Source organism: Chelmon rostratus, chromosome 18, assembly GCF_017976325.1.
Source record: "Chelmon rostratus isolate fCheRos1 chromosome 18, fCheRos1.pri, whole genome shotgun sequence".
In the NCBI taxonomy this organism is placed as follows: domain Eukaryota; kingdom Metazoa; phylum Chordata; class Actinopteri; order Chaetodontiformes; family Chaetodontidae; genus Chelmon; species Chelmon rostratus.
This window is the reverse complement of record NC_055675.1, coordinates 13305898-13330315: the sequence shown is the minus strand read 5'-3', so window position 1 is coordinate 13330315 and position 24418 is coordinate 13305898. Positions and strand designations below refer to the sequence as shown.

Sequence of the window (24418 nt, the reverse complement as noted above, 5' to 3'; positions counted from 1 at the left end):
TGCGACCAACAGGTGAAAGGCTGTCTTCACTTTAGGTGAGATGTGTTATTACTGGATGGTATTCTAGACATCTGTCGTTTCCAGCTCTTAGTAATTATTATGATAGTGCTGCTGAAAACATGTAAGATGGACGGAACACGTTTTGCTTCTCCAAACTCCTCTTGTATTGGATGGGTTTGAAATAAAGTGGTGAATTTATTTGTGTATAATTCCCCTGTCCTTCTCCAGCATCACATGCTGAAGCACCCCTCCTCTGCCGCACGCCCCCCACCACCCGTCCTTAGGCTCACGAGGCACCGATGCAGCGAGCAGTGGTCAATCAGTATGCTGACTGAATGCGTATGTGTATTACAGGAAAGGCAGTCCTCATCGCATTTCACGTTTTCTGACACCTGTGGCTGAAAGCTGAGTACGAAAAGAGCGAGGGGAAAAAGAGAAAGTGCGACAGGCAGAACAAAAGCGAATAGGGTGCATTAATGGGTGAAAAGGCAACGAGAGACAGACAGTGGAGGTGAGTGGGACAGATGAAGAACACTACAGGCCGCATGAAAGGAACAATATTCATTAATTTGCATGTAAAAAAAAAGAGAAAAATATCTGTGGAGAACAAAAGAGTAGAGCACAGATGTAAAAGCAGAGGAGCAAAATTGCAGCTTATTGGCAACAGCAATCAAATCTGTCACATCGCGTTAATAAATAAATGTTTTATTTAGAGCTAGAGCTGACATGTCTGAAATGCATTTACAGAAAACTGGACTGAGAATGGGGTTTGATAAAACCCACAATATCAAGAGATCAGAATGTGTTTGGTGTGCAGACAAACAACATTCAGGTTCAATCAAATCGCATAATGCAACGTGCGAAATATGATGACCTTATAAAAAAAGAGTCAACATTTACAGTACATGTATGACATCATGTGCGACTTGTCTGAGAATGTTTTGAAGTAATTAAATAAAAAATGCTTCTCTCTGCCACAGGTTTAACAGAATGAATGAAAAAGAGAATCAAAACTGAAAGAATCAGTCATCATGATCTTTGGGTCTGCCTTCACATTAATGGCTCCAACGTTTAAGATTCAGAAAACTGAAGAGTCAGAACAATTTACATCATTTTACATCCTCAAAATGTACATATGGTTCAACTTTCTTAAAAGAGCTGCAATTAAAAGGAGAATAACACTACGAACAAATAAAAAGCACCAGCCAGCTGAATAAATAAAAAAGTGAAGCTGTTAAAACACACAAATTACTTTGATTAAAAAGAAAATCAACCCGCAAAGTTTAGTCCAAATGAAGGACATATGAGATGTACATTCTTCATAACGGACAGTTTACTCCAAGCCGGAAAAATAAACCCAAGAGGTGGTCGGTTGAAGCACAATAGATTTACAAATTCGAGAGAACATCTCTCGTTACGTCCTGTGGTGAAGTCTTGTCAAGTCTTGAAGATGAAATTTTCTGCTTGGCCGGAGCTGATCATCTGGATTTGCGTATCGGTAACGGAGAGTCGGTGTGTGTCACATGTATCTGTTCTTGACGTACTCCCTGTACATCAACATGTCGTCCCTGCACAGCACCCTCATCTGGCCCTGACCCGTCATCACGTGGCTCTCAAACCCGTCGCGGCTGTCTCTGTCGACCTGCGGCGGAGAAACGGCGTAGATGCTGTCCTCGGGGAAGCAAGACACCGGCTCTCTGAGAGGGAGGGAGGGTGGAAAGGAGGGAAAAAGACAGGTGAACTCGAGCATGTTCAAAAAATAGATGTACTGGAGAACTAATTTTAGCGATAAGCTATCATGTTTTAATTTTCACATCAGGGGAAAATGGCTACTACCTTATCTATAATTATCACTAGATGCTAAAATGCATCTAGGACTAGAAAAATGTTTGGCTCCAACCAACAAGATCTTTAAGAGCGCCTCATGAAGAGGGCCACGGAAACAGCACAAGGATGGCAGAGACGGGCGCTTTTACAGCAGAATTACTCGTATTTTCCCAGAAACTCGACTCTAACGCATGTCTCGTCATCTTAAGAGTGGATTATCAGCTGAGCGCTTGTCAGGTCAACCACTGAATCAGCCAGTTCAACAGCAGCAGAGGCCCCAGTGAGAGCCGGCATAGACCCACGGCTGCAGTACAAACACACGTCCTTGATTACTGGCTTCATCGAAACCATAACAGAATTAAATTATGAACTGTAAGTGTCATCAGGGAGTCCTCAACTAAGGGTTTGATGTAAATTAAGATATAAGTAGACCTGCAAGCAGATCTAGTGGGTTTAAACACCCAAGACAGCAACCAGGAGGCTGAGACCAGCACTGAATAATAATAATAGTAATAATAATAATACACTTCATTTGTACAGTGCTTTCCAAAACAGAGTCACAACACGCTTTACGAATAACAGGATTACGACATACCAGCACTGAGGCATAAAACAACAATACAGATAAATACTAATGACAAAAAACTGGTAAGACATGTTGCCATATTGTGTGCTGGAATCATTAAAGGGCTTTTTTTTTAAAAGAGGAGTGATTTAAAAGATGTCACTGATTCTGTAAGCCTCAGCTCCTCGGGCAGGGAAATCCAGATGTGAGGGGCCCCGAGTACAAAAGCCCAGTCACCTCTGGCCTTGACTTGGACTCAGGAATAGCCAGCAGAGCCCAGGTCGAGGACCTGAGGCTGCTCCCTGGCTCATCGGAAGAATAGGGCTTGAATATATGGTTTAGGCTTCCATCCAAATGTACCACAAATTTTTATTTAAGACTTGTTTCAAGATAAAGGCTGGTGGCACGAATTCTCTAGTTGGGTGCCATTAAACCATTAGAGAAGAAGGGCACAGCAGGATGGTGCATTTAAAAGAACAACTTTTTTTTTTTTATTTTCTGTGTTTCCACTGTGTTTTTGAAAAATTGCATAAAAACGGGTGGATGGAAACACAAAGACACACCCTCCTGCAGCCTTTTCTCACTTTGTGCCAAAATCTGAACATATTTGAGCCAAAATGGTTCTGACCTTAGTCAGCTATGAATCAGGCAATTAAACATGTGTACAATGGATGTACAGTATCAGCAAATAACTTATTTAAAATTTAAACCTTTAAACCTATTGAGTTCAGGTGTTTCAGGCACATCCGTTGCTAACAGGTGCATAAAATCCAGCACATAGCCGCGAAACCTCCATAGACAAGCATTCAGAAAGGGTCGTATAGAGTGTCTTTAAATGTGCCGCTGTCTTTGCCACAAGTCAGTTAGTGAAATTTCTGCCCCACTTGATCTGCCCTGGTCAACTTTAAGTGCTACTATTGTGAAGTGAAAGCACCAGGGAGCAACAGCAACTCAGTCAAGAAGCGGTAGACCGCGCAAACCAACGAGCGCTGAAGCAGGCAGCGCGTAAAAATCGCCTGTCATCTGTTGCATCACTCGCTACAGAGTCCCCTGCTGCCTTTGGAAGAAACATCAGTGAATCAGGAGCTTCAAGAAATGTGTTGTGAAATGTCCAAATAGCTCACATAGGTGTGACAGTCAGGTGTCCACTGACTTTTGGCCATATTGTGTGAGTACAGTTTGCACTTCATTTTAAAGTAATTATCTGATATTAAAGTAACTAATCTTTGTTTAAGTCAGTAATAACTGTCAGTTAATCTGCATCTGTGACTTAAACGCTCATTAGAGTTCAAGAAGGAAACAAATCACAACTCACTGATGCTTCTCAACAGGAATCTGCCACAGCATTCATATCCTGCCCGCTTTTATCCCCACCGATTGAGCCAGCTTAGCCTATGCCTGATGGATCAGCAGAGGAACTACACAGTGGGAGGCCACAGACTAAATGGCTCCTAACAGTGGAAACACGTTTTGGCCTCCGTAACAGTGTCTTAGAATAGCACTGTTGCACAACAACCGACACACCTGCCGGAGCCCGTGGACCTGACGTGGGGATAACAGCAATGGATGGATGGACACTAATGAATGGCCAGAGTGATGAAAGGTGAATATAGGGGCGGACAAGTGGAGATTCAAACAGCACAAGGATGAAAAGATGCCACCTTTGTTCGACGTGCAACAACTTTCACCCGCGCCGAAAAAGAAGCAGCATTTCTTTTTCAGTCGACATGTGTGTGCGAAAAAGAGAGTCACGTGTTCAAAGAGAGGCATAAAGAGTCATGTGTTCACACTTAAAAGGTTCTAAACAGCTCTGTACTGATTTCATCCAACATCCTCTCTCTCTCATGCTTCTGTAAGATGTCCAGCGATCGATGAAACTGTCAGACCCTGGCTGCATCACAGGCTTTACTTCCACATAACAGCAGCACAGTCCTGAGAAAGACTGGAAGGGGCTGTATTATCTGTTCTCCTTCAAACTTACAGCACAGCTGGAAGTATTTGAAAAGATGATTACTGGATGGATGGACATGAAATCCGCAACAGACATTCATGACGCCCCTCTGGATGGCTCGTCATCATTTTTGTGATCCCCTGACCTTTCATCTGGCATCATCATCACCAGTGAAACTTCTTATTTGTCTCTTGGTTCATAACTAAATTCATGCAAATCTGACATTCCCATAAGAGTCATCTTTACTTTGCGTTTACAGCTATTTAGCAACTGACAGCATGCTAACATGATAAGATCATGCTAAACGTTACGTTATTTTCTTGGGGGCAAGTTTTTGGTGTTTTTTTTTTTCATTTCATTTTGCTGATTTAATAGTTTGCCTCATAAGAACGAGTGAGCACTTCTACCTCACGACTTCTACCTCACGGTCCTCTCATAAAGCTTGCCAGTAGTGAAGGTTTGTACAAACAGAAATCTCCATCACATGCACTCTCTCTCTCTCTCTGATGCAGACAAACACTACCACGTGGATATATTTTTGTCCACTCTCCACCATTTTTTTCCATTCTGTGCAGAAATCATTTCACTACTTCCATCACATCTATTTATGTTCCATCCAGCTATGATGCATGTAGCTAATCTCAACATCCATCTGGTTACCTGGATGTATTTTAAAGCAAAAAACAACCCTTTTCGTTTCTTCCTGTGTCGATGCCGCCTCTCGACTCTTTCTTTTATGTCCAACTACTTCAAGGCTGCTGGAGCTTCATGTTTAGCATACAGACATGAGAGTTGTACTGACTCATATAACTCTGCAAGAAGACTAATAAATGCATTTCCCAAATTGTTGAAATATGCCTTTAAAATGCCTGTTTTTTTGTATGTGCGTACAGCGTATAAGCGTATCCATGTAAATGTGTAATAAAGAAGAATCAAGTTGCATGAGAGGAATAAAAAGAGGCTGATGAAGTAAACATGGGCTGCCATTGCGTCTCGCCATCTATTCCCTCTGATATGATCAAATAAAAACCGGAGCCTGTTTTAATTTGAGTCCCAGTGGTGCTGCAACACGAACAAAGCAGACGCATTCAGTATATGTGAGAGGGGGCGAAAGGAAAAGGGGAAAGAGCAAGGGAAAAAGTAAGAATTCAAAAGAATACATATTTAGAGGAATCCTGATGATAGTCATTGTGATGCTGTCTGGGAGTGTGTGAGTGTGTGTGTGTGTGCGTGTGTGTGTCTGTGTGTGTGTGAGAGAGAGATGGCTCCAGAATGAGAGAGCATGCTCGTGCGTCTCTATGGCTGCACATTGCCATCCCACGTGTGGTTGGATTTTGAATCTGGTGGAGGAAAGAAATACTCCATCCATGTACCGCTGGGTCACGGCTGCAGCGAGCAGGACCGCAAAGTGGTGGACTGACTGGGAAATAGCAGGGATGACGAGAAGTAAAGAAAGAGTGTTTGGTTGTAAGGGATGAAGATTAAACAACACACAGCTAGAAGCCTCCCTGGAGACCACTTAGCGAGAGCAACTGTTTTCACTTGTCCCAGGGTTACTGGAAATGCTCAGGGGTACTTAAAAGCACCGGATTATAACTACAAACCAATATTATAACATAATGCTTAACATTACACGTGAGTGAGGATTATTGAGTTTGGGTTTTATTTCTTGCTGTGCGCGTTTGGATTGAGGTGTGACATGTTTTACTCACAAGCAGATGATGTTTGCCAGGTTTATGTGTTCGGTTCTTTCCACCCTGTGCTGGCTCTCGCCCAGATGTGCAAACCTGCAGGAAAATAAAGAAACACATAAAGATGAAAAACAACTTCAATCCATGTGAAAAGTCTACAGTATACGCACGCACTGAACACGTGTTTGTCCTCTCCTTCTATCGCCATCATGTGAAGAGCCGTCAACAAAAGGTAATTGGATAACAGCGTAACTAATCTCTACAGGACCCTTTGAATTTAAGGTTCATATTTTTTTTCAATACTAACACTCAGAGATGAGCTAAACCCGTCTGTCGAGATCCGAGAGCACATCATCATCAAACCACAAATTTCCCTGTGGGTTATTTTTGTGGCAAAGACACAATAATATGCAATAGTTGAGAGTTCCCCTCTGGCTCTTGCTTATGATTTTTAATATTAATGCATTGATTAGCGTAGCTGTGGCTGCAGCTAACATCTTTGGAGCCATTCCAACTTCCAGCCTCAATAATGAATGCAGTTTCATTCTAATTATGTGGCACCACAGTCGGAGGATATGAACTACGTTCTTTACGACAATTTGGACTCTTTTTTTAAAGTTAATTTTTTCTGCTTCAATCATGCTCAAATCTGCACCTGCCATTAAAGTCAGAGATACGGATCAGAGAATTAAAGGAAAGCTGTAAGATGGTGGGATTTTTTAAAAATCTTGCCATGCATTCCTTCACAGGACCTCTTTGCAATCAATGTTAAGACAGGCAGATCTCAGATCAGTACTTCCACATGCAGAGACAATTTCTGAACCAGCTGCTTTCAGTGCATTTTAGACCATTCCTCAACTGACATGTTTAGCTCATTTCTCATCATTGATATATACCAACAACAAAATATTTTACCAGTGATGACTGCTCTCTGTTGTCACATTTTATTGTAGCTGCACCTGAATCTATGAATCTTGAAAGCCTTCAAAATGACCATTAGGTTCAATCATCCTTACCTTCTTTATGCCAGCCTCCACAACAAGTGAACATTAATACCTTTAAGAAGGTAGGGTTTACTGCAGGGCTGGTGCATTAGACTGCCTTAGTTTTTAGCTAGCTAATACATTGGAAAGGGAGTGTGCCATGGCCAGTTTCCACAGTAGGAAAAATGCTGCAAAACAGGCCAGCATCCTGTCGATTGTACAGTACTGCCTGGGTGTTTATTTAACTCAAAAAACAAGAGAACCAGAGAATCAGAGATAGGTATGGAGACGGATATGTAGTTCAAAAGTGCTTCTACCGTAAAATCTGCTATTTTGTACGTATACTTTATTAAAAAGTTTGGGTTTTTTTCTAACTTTTCTCTAATTATTGCTTTCTCTGAACATTTTCACCTCTTAAGGCCTCCACAACGCCTTCAAATGAAGCATACCCTAAGAAATCTCTTTTTGGAAAAGCTGATGACAGCTCATGGTCACACTGAGAGGATAAGTAAGGGATAATGCCCGAGGAGGTGTCCATTATCAGAAATTAATGGACAACACGGAGGCGTGAACCGTCCGAGTAAATTCATGAATTCATACATTTGCTAAAATATACAGTGGACTTGTTAATCTACAATTGGTAATGACTGATGAAGACACAAGCATACACTGACTATTGGAAATAATACACTGAACTAGGTATCCTCAGTGGGTTTAGAATAGCTGAGTGTAAAGCTCCATCAAAAGCATCACACTGTATCAAACGTGCAGTTCGCAGGCAAAGAACATATAGTTGTGTTCAGAGCCTGACAATAGCTATTCATCGTGTCTCATCAACAAGGCTGGGAGCAAACAGGGAGAACGGACAAAATGAAAAAGAAAGGACAGACAGAATATGAAACTCAGAGGTAAAGGAAGGAGGAGGTGGACAACAAGCAGTAGGGTCAGAGGAGCGATGCACACAGCAGGGCAGAGTTGATGTCCCTTTTGCAAAATGACCCAAATCACCCTGAGGGGCCTGCTGACACTGACTGCTTGTTACTCACCTCTGTCTCGGCGTTGGGTACATTGTCCATGCCGATAAAAAGACTTTTCCTCAGGAGCAGTTAAACACGCAGAGGCAGTCGGAAAATAAGGCTGGACCACTTCGATTTGCAGGCATTTGCTTCAACGTGGCAGCAAAAAACTTGCTGGACATGCAGTATACTAAGAGCTGAAGGCCAAACAAACAAACAGAGGCCAGCTCGAGTTGGTAGGCATGAGACACAACTAAGCCCAGAACTGTGTGTGTGTTACTCCCTCTGCCTTACAGCATCCATCCATCATTTCTTTCTTGATCTATTATGTAGCCTATATCGACACTTTAATGCATGGAAATGTGGTGTGGATCTCAGCAACTACTGGATGGATTGCCATGAAATTTGGTGCATTTTAGGTCACCTATGGTCACTAAAAATGCATTATTGTCATTACTGGAATCAAAAGGAACGTATTTTGTAAATGTGGTGGGCCAAACCTAATTAGAAACACTTCTCAACAAAACACAGTCCAGTTCAACACCGCCGCAAACTACACCCTCAGTAATAAACACGTGGTTAAATGAATACCTCTTTGATAGCGTCACTCAAAACCAAACATTATTATCGTTGTAAACATAGAATTTAAAGCTGAGCTGTTGTAGCACATTGCATTACATTTCACAGGTGTAACTAATAAAGTGGCCACTGAGGATGTGTTACCAATCTTTGTCATCACTTAGATCAGCATTCTGTAGAGAAAGAATAACCTGCTTTGCTTAATAAGTCAATTACGACATTAGTTATTATAATAACTCAAATGTCCTAAATTAAAAGACTGTAAAAGCCCTGTCCACTGTATTTGTGCATGTATGCATGTGGGTGCCGGCCCTTCACCTTTCATAAATGAGCAGGTCTTCCTCAGCCGGAAACTCAGCAAGATTGAGTCCATATGGCTCCTTAATGGAAAGGTGCTGCTGCTGCTGGATATCCTGAAGAGGTGAGAAGGGAAAGGTAAGAGGCTACAGGTGCATTTGACTGAGACGGAAAACGGTTTTAGAATAAGAAAGAGAATTAAATAGCTGCAACTAAAAATATTAAAAAAATCATACAGACAGGTCATCAGGTTCAGCTGCTTCTCTACAACTGATTCCCTCATTAGGATGGCAGAAGGAGTGTAATCTAAGCAACTCTCAATGTAATTTGATTGTAGATGTCTGATGAGGTGGTTTCAATTTCAGGGGCAGTGCCCTCCTGGGGTTCCTGCACACGGTGTCCAAAGTTTGTAGAGACATAATCATAAAACGAGATCATCAATTTAATATGCTGATTCTAAAAGGTTTAATATAAAAGGATCACGTAATCTGAACTCTTCCTCTTATTTGAAAATTAGGAAGTTTAAAAAAAATAAAATTAAATGGAATAAAAAAATAAATGGTAGCAAAGACAAGTCGGAAGAAAATGAAATTATAACCAAGAGGCAATGATCATGCTCTGGTAAGAACAACATGTAAAAGAACCACACTAATGCACAATATATGAAACAAGACCTAAAATCAATTATAATAATAATGATAAATGTGGCTTATATAATCACAAAACTGCTGATGATGATTCAACATTACACAATGCTATGAGAACAGCATGTAAAAAGAAAAACAAAAATTAATTCCCAGGGTATGACTGATGTAAAGTTTTCAGCTTCTTAGAAAACAAGCAATTAAGCCACATTAAGGCTAACCAAAAAAATTAGGTTTAACAAGATTGCCTTTCAAACCAGCAATAATATCAAGCACTACTGTCAGCTAAAAAAGCTTCCTATTTAAAATGCAACATACAGTGCAACAGTGGTGTCCAGAAAGCCTTCTCTGAAAACACAACTTGCTGAACAGTGGAACAAACAGCGGCCTGCAGCAGCAGAGTGGGGCAAATTACACTCCTGTTAGCTAAGGACAAGACGATGAGGCCACAGTGGACACGTGCTCACCGAAACCAGACGAGTGAAGAGTGAGAAAACGTTGCCCGGTCCAATTAATCTCAGTATCTGTCAGTGTTCACATGTTGGCGGCGGGGCGGGAGTTTCATGTTAACAGCACGAACCCATATTGCCTTGTGTCGAGGTGCGAGATTGCAGGGACGGTGTTAAATTGTGTTTGTGAGTGAGCGTGATCTGAATACTAGTGTCATACACGTACACTGGGAAAAAATGATTAAAAAACAGATCTTTTAGATAAAGTTTATGTCATCTTATATTGTGATATTGATGGAATATTGTAAAATGTGTACAAATTATTTGAGATGCCATTTATAGACCTGTATTTCTAGTAAGATTTAACAGAAACGTTTTATTCCCCAAGTTTTTTTTTTAAATGTCCTGCAAATACCACTATTTGTTGAACACATTATTAACCTTTCTATAAACCGACTGTACGAAGAACGAAGGAAGCTCGTTATGTAACAGGAGTGGCCGTAAAGCAGTCGGCAAGGCCATTGTTCTCTTTGACTGTTTTCTGACACTGCAGCAATACGTTCTACATAATGCATTAAATTTTCAATGTATTAGTATTGATCCGCAGGGAGGGGAGAACGAATGAGGGTGTTCCAGGACCATGTCCAAGAAACAGCAGCTGTGAACACACACACACACACTCACACACACACGGGCATACAGACAAAATCACAAAAACACACAGAGTCTCGCATAAAGGCAGAGTACATGGGAACACACACTTACTGCAGCATACACACAGTGTCAGGTGGCATGTGAGAGCACAGACGAGTGGGTAAACACGCACTTGCATACACATACACCCACACGCATTGCAGATCCATCCATGATCATGTGAGCGCACACACGCCCCTCTTGAGGGGAATATGAAATGAGCATGTGTAATTACATGGCAAAACGTCGTAATGATCTGATGTTTAAATATTTCAACAGTTTTGTGTTGCACCGGCACCCTGGCAATCCATTCTCAGGGACGGGCTCGGAGGCAGCGACGGTGAGACGCGTGAGAGCCAGTGTGTGCTCGCAACACGTGAGCGAGCTGTCCAGCCCGAAATATTCATGACCAGCTCATTGCTCAAGTCCCCAAGAAGACAGACCAGAGACGTACAGAAAGCTTACGGAAAACACATCATAAATCAGGAGGGAAAAGAGATGGATGGAGCATGAGGGAGAGCTGTCGCCTCTAACTCTAAAGATCAAAAATGGTCCTTCTGAAAGTTCTCTTGCACAGATTCTCTATTCAGTTAAATCTTTTCTTGATGCTTGTAAAGAAAAAGCCAATTTTGTAGCATTTTCAGTATCCATCATTGTGGTGACTGGCAGCTAACACCGACAAGCTTTTGACTTGTAAAACTGAAATTGTCACGAAGATGGAAACTGAGAAACATTATATACATTGTTGCTATAATTTCTACAAAACACTGTTGCAGTTATAAGGTGTTAATCAGTAACAAGGAGAGGTGCAGCCAGGTCGATTTCTGAACCTGTAGACAGTGCCATGCTAGCTGTTTCCCACTGTTTCCTGCCTTTATGCTAAGCTAATCGCTTCCTGGCTGTGGTATCATTCTTCTCAACTCGCACTGGGCGCTTCTCAAATGTAACAGGTTAACAATGAACACAAGCAGCTTCATGAGAACTAAAAATGGCACAAAAAGAAAAGTAGCCAAATCAAAAACGATCCAATCAAAAGAAGGACCAAGTAGACAGGAACATTGTGGACTGTTAATATGGAACATGAATATCTCAACCAAAATGTCATGACAATCTATCCATAACTGCTGAGACATTACACTCAAAACCACAGAAGTCAACCTCATGGTGGCACTAAATGAGGTCGGGGGGATCGCCAAAGTCAACTGTGGGAGAAACAGGACTCCTTTCACAGGGCTGCTCGGTTGTAGAGTCGCCAGCCAACAAAGCACCAGGAACTGTGGCCACAAACAGTCATCTTTTAGGAATGACAAATGTGTTGCATGAGAGTGAATCAGTCATTATGTATGTATATTAGGACAGAGAGTCCATTCACTCTTGTCACAATGGCAGTAACCAGCAGTCTCAATAAAGAGTTTACCCTTCACTGGGGGCTCATGCATCGTGAGATTCTTATAAACCAAGAAATTCCGAGAGGATGTAACTTCGTGGTGCGTTTGATTCATCCTGTTGACACACTGACCTACTACCTGAGCTGATTAACGTGCTCTTTCTCCATGCTGTGGCATGGAATCTGGGTCAACGGGAGATGTGAACCAGATGTGTAACCAGTTCACCTGGGGCGTGAAATAGATACTGATATAGTGATGACGCACTTAAATCTATAGTATACAGTGCTGTGCATATACGCGTCACAGCATGTGCTGCGCTATATATAGTAGTGCAGGTGAGAAAACAGCAATAAGATGTGAAATTTTTCTTATCTGTGGGTGAGTAAATGATGACGTCCAGAGATTCTAGAAGTTTTCTTCCACTTTACATTGTAAGAGTCAAAATTAGTAAAAGAATACCATGATACAGAATGAGGTGATGTAATGTGATGTCTCTCGTAGTGACGAACACAAGAGCGATATGATTAAACTTTGCAGTTCCCCTCAGCTCTACGAGTGTTTTAGCATCTTTCAGCTCACTGTTTTGTTTTTCTGGCCTGCAACTTCACTGTTTTGGTTCACTCTCACGGCTCTCATCAACCTTGTTTCTAGCCACAGAAGGCAGCTGCTAAAGCGCCAGATATTTCCTTCAGGAGTTGGCGGAGAGTGAACATTGGACCTTTATTCATTAGGCGGACAGAAACACCTGATGTTGGCCTGTCTTTGCTGGATCTGTAAATTGGGAGACTGTTCAAACTTTATGAGGTGATATTATGTTCAAGTTCATCTTAAAGCCAAGTGGCCAAAAGAAAAGAAAAAAGAAATTAATGCAGCTTTAATGTTGTCTGTCTGTTGACTTGTTCTAGACTTGACTGAAAAAAATCACAGATGACAACAAGGAAGCCGTCAGATCAACCTTTGCAAGAAACACAAAGAGGACAGTAAATGAAACGTTAAAAAATTAAGGCAGGCAAGACACCTGCAGGTGACCATATATTATCCGACCAAATCCCACTGCACATGTCCTACATACACGACTTAATTATACCTGGGCCTTTGAGGAGGATGCAATAGAAGACCGAATCATTCTGCTACATTTCCCATCAAAGCAGTACAGGAGAACACAAGAACTGGAAAGGGGTAACGTTTCTATCAAATCCAGCCAAAATCCTGGTCATGTTGGACTGAATAATAAGTGTGCTGCATAAGAAGCTGCAGACATGGCAGGCTGGTTTCAGAAAGAATTCTTCCTGCACAGATGATGTCATAACTTTCAGAATAACCGCAACTGTAACAAAAGTATTCAACAGCCAAGACAAAAATACCTCAAGGTCAACCAAAAACCAAAAATGGGTTTCTAATCCATTTTAAAGCTGTGGTTGGCATTCTGTTTTTGCAATCGTTGGGCAAAAGTTCCATTGTAACCTTTCAGCATATTGTAATTGAAAGGGTTTGAGAGAAAACTAGCCTTCTGCACCTCCTCTTGACTCATTTTTGGAGCTGTAGAAAATCGAGCCCCTTAACGAGATGCTTTGGCCAATCACAGGTCATTTCAGAGAGATGACGTTCTTATTGGTTCTTATACGAATGCAGATGCGTGTGCACATCCCTTTAGACGGTGAAAGCCGAGTCTAGCACAGGCATACTTATCTGAAGAATTTGTTTTAGCGCAGCGCCGTGCCACCACTGGAGAGAGTGAGAGTGAAATCAAGTGGCGGAAAATCCTGCAAAAAAGCTGCAACTTGTGAGAAATTTCCAATACTGCCTTTGCCTACAATGGCATATAGTACAAAACATGTGCATGAACATCACCAGGCTCCACATGCCATGGTGCTCGAATCAGACAAAGAGGCATGATGACAATAGTGGAGAGCAACTTTTAAGTCAGGTGCTTTTTGTGTGGGTGTGTGTCTGCGTGTATGAACGTAGTGTAATAGCCTCTCATTCCACTGTCGGAAGATGTTGCAGCTGCCTCTGAAGTCCCGATGCTTCGAGGAGCTGTAGGGGCATCTTTGAGAAGACAGTGAGAGGGACCGGGGTCTTGGTGAGGCTCACACCGGGGAGAGCAGACCCTATGAGGCACGAGGTTGTGCTCCCTCTGTTGGCAATCGAATTTGTGGGTTTGGTTGGAGTGATAACGAGGCAGCAGAGAGAGAGGCGGAAGGTTTTGCATTGTGTATGCTCAACCTCCTGCAGCTTTAAGATTTAATCTTTTTTGTTTTAAAAGTCGTGTTCAGGAAGTAAATAATCACAATTCTTTCCATAGAAATTGAAAACTCACACAAATCTCAGAAATCTTCCACAAATGTACACTTTTTGTCAAGCAAAAAATTGGATAGAATGATGCATTTATAAAAATATTAGAGATTTCAGCTTTAATATTTCACTGAAGAACCCACACAGGTCGATCGTTGAGGGTAACTGAGACTGAAAAAATACTAGGACTGTTATTTTTACCCTTTGTTCTCTACGTTTCAATTGAAATGTCATTAAATAAAAGTTGGTTTCTCATTTCATGTCTGAGTCATGCCATACCAGTCAGCACCAAGAGGCTTATTCAGACATTCATTATTGGCCAGCTTTCGAAAGGCCACTTTCAAAGAGAGATCAACAACATATTACATAAACACCACACATCTCTTAGTTTCCCTAAATCCAACATTAACACAAACCCTTTAGGCCCACTGCTCTGGAAACCCCTGTCACTGAGGCTGATTAAGTTGACGTCTACTCTTCCGTATGACGCAAGGAGAAAACGGAACTAATTTCCTATGGAGGTCGCCGGGGAGGTGAAGAGGAGAAAATACGATTATGGTGACATACCCAAATTGGAATGCAAAATGCTTGCGAGACCCAAAATACAAACAGTTGGCATCAATCTAGCCTGAGCTGCAATGACAGTTCCCTGAGGTCCTTAGATGAGATTACACATCCTTGAATTGCTAGAGGATCTCATTTTTATGATTTGGCTGCTTTATTTCTTTCGTAATAATAACAACAGCCAACGACAATAAGGCTCCAAAGTGATACAGGCTTTGTTTTGCTCGCGTTTTCTTATTGTATATCTCAATGCAGCAGTGGAAATGTCTTTCCTTGATGTGTTCATTTGTCTTTGAGCATGTAAATCTATCTCCAGACGGGGCACTAGATGCTTTGTGTTATCATACCTCCTGTGTGCGAGTGCTCTCGCCAGACTCTGTCAGCAGTTTGATCGGGGTAGAGCGCTGGGACACGGATCCGTCGTCGTCGCGGTCCTCCTCTGAGTCGTCCTCTGACGTGCTGCTGATGGCCTCCTCACTCGGCGGAGGAGGTGCACTGGCTGCAGTCTTCCTCTGGAGCAGTGTCTCCTCCTTACTGCTCTTGTTGCTGCCAAAATCCACAAGCATGCACAAAAAATAATGTCGTGTAAATACACACATGCACAATGACAGGTAGTTGGCATACAGCTAACTGCAATATATAATATTGAAGAATATTTGTGTACTACCCACCACAGCAGCAAAGACAACATGTACTTCTGCAGCTCCTCCCTAAAGAAACCTGACTAATCAAACTTTCTGGTCAGACCCATCATCCCTCTACGGAGGATGCCTTGAGTGTCCCCCTGATTCTGCAACTCTGATTTTTTCCACCTCTGCCAAAAAAAGCCCACGTGACTCACTGAATGTTTTCTAAAATCACTCAGAAATATTCACAACCAGTCCAAACTCCTCCCTCTCCCATGTGTTTGCTTCTGCAAGAACAGCCAGAAAGGGCCTCGTTTTCCCTGCAGTTTATTGTTAAGGGACAGTTCTGGACAGTGCCCACATCAGTGAATAAGGGGAGTTGTTGTGAAAGCTGGCTGTAATCTGATGGTGAGAGAGTCGATAAATTGCAAGAAAATGCAGTGCAGAAATGCCAACTGTATCTCGAAACAGCAGCACAATGACAGTTTTTTTTAAGAATGCAAACTTCAAGACCATAATCATGAATGTCTGTTTATGCTATGTGTTGATGTGAAAATATAGAAGAATATTGGCCAATATACAGTATGTCTCTATGACCTGCAGTTGAGTTTCACACAGACAGGATGAAGATCTGTATCTAAAATGCCATGATCCTGTCCCACAAAATCCCATTCATGTTTTCAAAAATTAGGTTAGCTATCTGGTGATGGTGAAGAGAGGTTAACCTCAAAGTAAAGCTCAGTAGCCATATTTTAATAATTTCACCTACGGTCATGAGTTTTGGGTAGCACGAAGGAAGAGTAGGGCTTCATTACAGTTTGGATAGTCTCAATCAAGCCACTGCCTTTTGTTCAGGAGATATATCAGGCAAGAACCAGTGGAGAGGACACATGGAAGGATGACAGCTTCCAAAGGGCGAGAGAGAGCTTGTTGTTACTCCAGAGGGAGCTAACATATGTTCTCTGCTCACCATGTTGCCACCTGGTCAGGTGGCTAAGAAGATGGATGAGTGGATGCATTTGTAGGCATTTGTGCATACACGTGATGTGGTAGGGAGCAGAGCCAGTGAGTCAGACATACTGTGCCTTTCAACAGACAAACAAAAGGATTGATACAACCTTTACGCCTGTGCTGCAAAGATGAATCTAAATAAATGTAAGCTTATTTATCATTTATTACATTTATAAAAATGTGTGTTTTTTCACTGACTTAAAGGATGTGCTAAAATTACCAAGGAGTTAAAAAAATGTTACTACGGTAAATCTTTTTTATTATGTTTGCCAAGGAAGGGTTCAGTATCAGCTTAACTAAACAAATGCAGCCTCAGGAACAAGGTTAATGAGATATCCAGAGTCTGTTCCTTCAGGCACTACTCATGCTTTAGCCTTGTCAAGGATGGTGGCGGAGTTACATTTTCTGTTCAGGAACACACATCAGTCATGCTACAGACAGATATGAGTAACGGCACTGAACTAGTACCGTTACAGATTCACCTTCCATACGATCATATTTTCACACATGTGCTGCGTTCACAGGCTGTATCAATGGCAGCGAGATGCACGGACGATAATTTGACAAGAAGATCTAAAAAGCACAAGTCTGGAGTTCACTGATTTGCGATTGACATTCAAGATTCAGAGTGGTGAGATACATGCCAGGAATCCATCTTTTTAGATGGAAGCCTTTATTGTCAGTTGAGAAATAAGATTACCGTATTTTTCGCACTATAAGGCGCACCGGATTATAAGGCACACCTTCAATGAATGGCCTATTTTAAAGCTTTTTTCATATATAGGGCGCACCGCATTATAAGGCGCATAGAAAGTACCGTGGGGTTGCGTTATGCATCCACTACATCAGGGGTCGGCAACCCGCGGCTCCGGCGGCTCTTTCATCCCTCTGATGCGGCTCTTGAAAATAATTAATGAGCATTTATTTAAAATGTATTTTATTTTAGTTCGTTCGTTTTGAAACAAACACCGCGCGCGCTCACAGATGACAGCTTATCCTGCGTAAAGATGCAGGTGACGGCGCACACGGTGATGTGCAGACGCTGTGCGCTGAGGTTCAGGAACAGAAATCCCATTAACCACGTTTGATTAATATTTTAATTGCCTATTATTTAGCATATATTCATATTTTTTTCATTGTTCAGTGAAATAGTCATTTTATTATTACGTTACCTGTGGAATGTTCCAAACATGTGTTTTTGGAGCATTCCACAAGCGTCCCAGTCTTTTGTTGCTCCTGTCCCAACTTGTTTGAAACACGATTCGGAAAATATACTGTATATACCGACAAAAATCAATGAAGTCGATGAGGTCAAACATCAAATACATTGTCTCTGTACTGTATGCAATTGAGTATATGTCACATTGTGTTTTACTAATGTTTTAGACAGCGATCTTTTCATTTTTTCATGTATTTATGTATTCAAATTCACTGATCTTTATATTTGGTTTGTTTCTTGTTGTGGAGATTCTATGTAGCAAAACTATTGTTTCTTTTTATCGTTATTGTTTTCGTGTGGGCCTCAGAAAGACTAGTGACCACTTTGTGGAAGTTAATGAGAATTATTAAAAGAATAAGCATTAAAGGAAAACACTGAAGCAATACAGAACATGAGATCATCAGCTGTAGTGTCGCAGTGGTCACGGTGTGCTGAATTCATGTGGAGACAATTACGTGCCACCAGCAGGCCTCTAAGGCTTCTAATCAAGGAGAAGCTCTGCATTAAGCTATTTCAAACAGGATGTGTGTGCAGGAGTGCTTCCTGTAATAAATAAATACACATGTACACACACACACACAGTTGTGTTCTAAACAATGACAGAAAAAGGGACCGGGCCTTGTTTGTAGTTACCTGAGAACACAGTGTCAAATGACGCTGTGGGTATGAGGGCACAGTGACATGGGATTTATTTCATAAAAAAAAAAAAAAAAAAAAATCACTATTGTGAACCTGTGCATGTAAAACAGACTCACCCCAACACTGATTTTCCTGTTTCCTCTGGCTTACGAACTGTGAATGGGCTTGGATCCACTCCGACTGTCTTAGGCATAAATTCCCTTTATGAACACAAATCAGAATGAAACCCGTTAGCGGACACTCCGCAGTACCGCAACAATCATGGCTAATGAGTGTTTGGTACATTATTTAACAGACGTCATCAACAAAATCTGGGTCAACTTGGCAATATCAACACAAACATTTCCCCAATGTTTATGCAATAACTTCACAGCAGTAAGCTGTAAAAACAATGTCTCTGCTTGTAGACTGCAACCGAGTCAATTTGTTGTTATTGTTATGTCCAAAATCTCTTTTGTGTAAAGGCTCTTGTGTGTTTATTATATGTTTGTATGTGTGTGTATTCACCTTGCAGAGTTGGTCATGGCGATGCAGAATGTGTCATCGAAGGAGGTAAGTTCATAAGGTTTGAAGAATTCTGTGTAGATGTCAATGCTCTCATCAAAACGGTTGACTCTCTTCACTCTGACCTTCTTCATGGTGTCCTCACAGGGAACTGTATCCACACAGGAGCGCACAAATGCAATCGCAAGCAAACACACAGAAACAACAACGTTTACAAGACATTAAAATTGTAGTGATACCTTGTCAATGTGTCCCATGAAAAGCGCAAAACCAACTGCGAATGCATCCTCCTGACAAGTGTTAGTGGCATTTTCATTATGATGAACATAGGCACAGCAGTTTATTTTGTCAATATCCCACACACTCTTCTGCTGCCATAAATATTAATTAACAAACCAAATCTGCATATGAAAACACTGTTTGCTGCTGTTTCCAGTTCTTTTTTTGCCTTGTATTCTGAGCTGCGAAGATGCCGATCCACCACTCTGGTCTAGTCTGAAATATCTCACAAACTAATTGGATGGATTACCATGAAATTTGGGAGGGATATCAATGCTGCCCTGAGGATGAATTACAATGACTTTTCATTTGGTGCCACCAGGTCACAGACCCATAAAACTAATGACCATCCCATTAGCTTCAGCTGTACTTAGCATTAGCTCAAAGCACCCGTGTGTTGAGCAGGAACGCATGGGACTGAGCCACAGACAGGCTGAAGAAGCTGGAGAGCAGTTGGAAAGTTTGTGTCTTTTCATCGGATTTGTTGACAGTAAAAAAAGTACAGAATATCGGCAGCCTTTTACCTTAAAAATGCTGCCAATGGTAAATGCAAACAAATATAGATAAATTCCTAGGGCTAACAATTTACCTCTGTCTTGAACCTTAATATGAAGTAACATTTTCATAAAATACATCAAGGCATTTGTCTGTAGCAGATACCTCTGTTACATATTACGGATACTGCAGATATTATATAGATATGTTGAAGAGATACCTTCATCATAGGCGACAGGAAGGTAGGACAAGATTCCTGCTGACCACCACAGAGTGTAGCTGGAGACAGAAAAGATACAGACGTGTTCAAACCACTCAGAAAACTTTTCACTGACTGGTGTATGTTCTGCAGGCCGCACTGTCACAGAACTGAACATAACCTAGATACGAAAATTGACTTGACTTGAAAATTGGCTGGACCACCTACTGAAAAACTCCTGAATACATCAGCCTTTTATTTAATATGACCAATTTGAGTGAATGCACTGATTATGATTTAGTGTGTGATGTGCTACTTACGGGAGTTTGAGAGCAAAAGTGCAGTGTGTGGCTGCCGAATTGAATTCAGGTCCACCCACTCTTTTTCAGGGAATAATGGCTGACCTACCTTGGCCCATTGTGGCCACATAAACTAGCGGCATGTACAACCCCGATTCCAAAACAGTTGGGACGCTGTGTAAAATGTAAATAAAAACACATGCAATAATAATAATTTCAAATAATTTCAAAATCATTGCAATGCAATAATTTCAAAATTATTATTATTATCATTATAATATATATATTATAGTACAAAGACAAGATGTTCTAACTGATCAACCTAATTATGTTTTGTAAATATACACTCACTCTGAAGTTGATGGCTGCAACATGTTACATCACCTTTTCTTTTAACAGCACTCAGGAAGCATTTGAGAACAATTAGGACACTAATTGTTTTAAAGTGAAATTCTTGCCTTTTCATATTTGATGTGCCACTTCAGTTGCTCAACAGTCTGGGGTCTCTGAAGACAGGTCTGAACTGGCAGGCCAGTCTAGTACCTGCACTCTCTCTACACAAATCCACGCTGTTGTAACAAATGCAGAAAGTGGCTTGGCACTGGCTGGTAGGAATATACTAGGAAGTCCCTGAAAAAGACGTCTGCATGGCAGCGTATGTTGCTCCAAAACCTGCATCACCCTTCAGCATTAATGGTGCCTTCGCAGATGTGCACGTTACCCCGGCCATGGGCACTAACTCACCCCCACAGAATCACAGATGCTGGCTTTTGAACTTTATGCTGGTAGCAATCTGGACGGTCATTTTCCTCTTTAGCCTGGAGGACACAATGACCATGATTTCCAGAAACATCAGAACAGAATCTGAAATGTGGACTTGTCACACCACAGCACACTTTTCCACTTTGCATCAGTCCATTTCTGATGAGCTCGGGCCCAGAGGAGTCAGGGGCATCTCTGGATGTTGTTGATATGTGGATTTCACCTTGCAGGGTAGAATCTTAGCTTCTGACAACGTGATAAAGTAGTAGTAAATTAGTAGACTGACACATTTTTCCAAGCAGCCCCTGAAAGCAACACACACGCAGCGGTTGATGTCAAGTCAATGCATCGTGCTGCCTCTCAACAAAACGCACATGGATGCAAAGTGTTGCTCTTTCCAAAACAAATCGACAATGGACAAACAATTATCTGTTGGTTGAAGTAACAGGCAAGCCAGTGTGCCTAAGCTAGGTTGTGGGGATGCAGAAGTTTGGAGGCCCAACAATCAGCTTTCACAAGACCACATTCTGACAGGGAAGTTTTGTGGTGCGAGAGCTAATGGCTAAGAAGCGGAGACATCATTCAAAAGGAGAATTTGTGAAGGACTGCCTTGTTGCTACTGTGGAGCTGTTGGCAGCAGACAAAGCAAAATTGTTCCAAAGTGTCAAGTTGTTGTTGAAATAATTCATGGAGATGAAGGAAAACCTGACATGGAAACTCAGTGATAGCAGTGCTGCCTGAAGGATTGAAGGTCACAGAAATCTAATGCTGGTTTTTTAGCCTCGCCCCTTACATGCACAGTTTTCCCTGGATTCTCTGAATCCTTTAATGATATCATGGATTGTAGATGTTGAAATCACTAAATGTGATTGTCTGTCAGAAACTTAAACTGTTGGACTGTGTGCCCACGTACTTTTACTCATCCCACTCTTGCTTGTGAACGACTGAGCCTCTCCAGGATGCTCCTTTCATACATCAATCATGATACTATCACCTATTACCAATCAACCTGTTTACCTGTGGAATGATCCAAACAGGTGTTTTTGGAGCATTTCACAACTTTCCCAGTCTTTTCTTGCTCTTGTCACAACTTGTCTTGCTGGCATCAAATTCAGAATGAGCATATATTTACATAGAACAATAAAGTTTATCAGTTTGAACTATACATATATTGCCTTTGTGCTGTATTTTATTGAATATAAGATGAAAAGGGATTGCAAATCATTGCATTCTGTTTTTATTTTACGTTTTACACAACGTTCCAATTTTTTGGAATAGGGGTTAGAGTAGAGAACTGGGTCTACATCTTATGTAAGCATGAAGATAATGGAGAAAAAACAACTTTTATGCTAGTACTCTCCCACACACATGCACACAATGACAATGACAGAACTGCTGTGGATCAAAACTGATGAAAACTAAGGAAATACATAAAACAGCACTGAATCATCACCAAGTGAGAAACCAGACATAGCAAAAGCATGGACAGAAAACAGCTACACAAACAGACTACAAAGATTAAAAGAAGAATGTTTTTCTTAATCCTGTTGTCAGGAACCAGTAAATGCAACAAGCCTGAATCAAAAGAGTTACCCAGAACCCAAAACCCAGAATATGACAACAGATACAGACTGTCTTGTCGAGTCTTATAAGCCTCGGTTTCATACTGGCTGACTCACAACAGATGAGACGTTAATTAATTGATTAAAAATTATTTTGTTGTCGCCAATCATTCTGGACCTCTGACCTTCAGATGCAGATCTTTGAGTAATAAGTTTGAGAACCCCTGTTATAAACCCTGTTTAGATACGGTGGCTGAGTAATGTGGACAACACATCGGGCTGCGGTGGTGAGCAGACCTCAGGATAGCCACACACACAATTACACCTCAAGGCCAAAGCCCTGTGATCCTTGTCCAGATAAAAAGAGAGGCTGGGTAGCAATCAAACAGAATGACCACAAAAGCAATCACATAATAATCCACCCACATGTTCACGTGAACAATGTCACTTGTACAGCCTGGGCTTTCAAAAAAGAAAAAAAAAAAACAGGTGCAGGTGTTAATCTTTTGTGAGTGATTTCCCACTGAGCTGTTCAATCAATACAAACATTAAAAACATTAAGAGCAACTGAACTTGGTGTTGTGTGAGTGTGTGTTTTCATGTCTCATGCATGTACACAGCTTTTCATGCAGTTTTCTATATTCAGAAGTAAATACATTTATGTAAATACAGTATGTTCTTGTTCAGATTTGTGCATGTGTGTGCAGTCAGTGTATAAATGTGTGGGTAATCACCTGCGTCTGTCTTGGGGGAGGGCCATGGTGTTCCTCTGATGCAGGTAGAAGTCAGTGGGCAGCTCCCACAGGTGCGGCTTGGACTCTGACGGCTGGTAGACTTGGAGAAACAGGTTGATGGCATCCTGTCTGTCAGCATCTGGAGGAGCAACGTGGACACAATAAAGACGAGACATTAAATTAATCCGAGAAGATTTTCAATATTTTTACCAAATCATTCACTTGTGATGTTAAATGAGGGTCTAGCTGAGTGATCTTTGCGTACTGCAAGAATACACACTAATCTAGGGCTGAAGCAATGAGTTGATAAATCTATTGACAGAAAATTCGTTTTTCTGTCAATTCGAAGATTTTTGATAGTCATTCCATCATTTTTGTCATTTTTCAAACACTTTTCCTAACCCTTACATTATGTGATACTAAACTGATCATTTTTGTGCTTCAGACTAAAATAAGCTATTTGAATTCTTTGAATTTGGGCTTTAGGATAGCTGTCATTGTCCACAATTTTATGGACCGAATAATTAATTGATTAATTAATTAAATATTTTGTTTATCTTGGACGAGATAATCACACCGTGAAGTCAATTTACTCGCTTTTCCTGGAGCTTTTAACTGCATTTTACCATCTTCATCAGAGGATGTTTGCTCAGTTGTCATGGAGATGACTCAGCTGCACATACAGTATATCATATTCTACCATCCGTTATCAGTGAACAAACAAAGTTCTGGAAAAGGCTAACAAGTGATAAGATTAATTTCTAATAATAACAATCTTTATTTACAGAGCGCTTTTATAAACCCATGTTACAAAGTGCTTCACACACATAACAAGCCGGTCATAAAAACAAAGATAATTCAATGATACTGCATACTTTAGGTTTAGGTTTTTAATTTTATACTTTATTGTACATTTGGATTTGAGATATTTGTCTTGGTAGAAGAATCAACTGTACAGATTCCTGTGGCTCCCACACAGATGACAAACAACAGCGAGTTTTCAGGCTCAGTTCTGCTGTCGTCAACCACCAAATGCTTTTCAGTTACATGAGCTTTATCAGGTGCCAAATTTGATGTCCCTCAAGACACACTCCACAAGCCACTCATGTTGGGAATAACAGAGAAGAGGCTGCAAAGCTGGAGATTA

At 41.2% G+C, this 24418-nt stretch overlaps 1 protein-coding gene across 1 annotated transcript in view; it reads right to left on the bottom strand.

The window, feature by feature from the left end:
• Positions 1-721: 721 nt before the first annotated feature.
• fig4a (FIG4 phosphoinositide 5-phosphatase a) overlaps positions 722-24418 on the bottom strand; it is a 49400-nt gene continuing 25703 nt past the window's right edge. Inside the window, exons 17-24 of the mRNA XM_041958485.1 lie at positions 23272-23410; positions 19936-19994; positions 18945-19092; positions 18554-18637; positions 15290-15488; positions 8931-9025; positions 6056-6130; positions 722-1697 (exon numbers count right to left, since the gene is read on the bottom strand). Coding sequence (XP_041814419.1) covers positions 1520-1697; positions 6056-6130; positions 8931-9025; positions 15290-15488; positions 18554-18637; positions 18945-19092; positions 19936-19994; positions 23272-23410 — 977 coding nt within the window. The 3' untranslated portion in view covers positions 722-1519. The remainder of the gene's footprint in view (positions 1698-6055; positions 6131-8930; positions 9026-15289; positions 15489-18553; positions 18638-18944; positions 19093-19935; positions 19995-23271; positions 23411-24418) is intronic.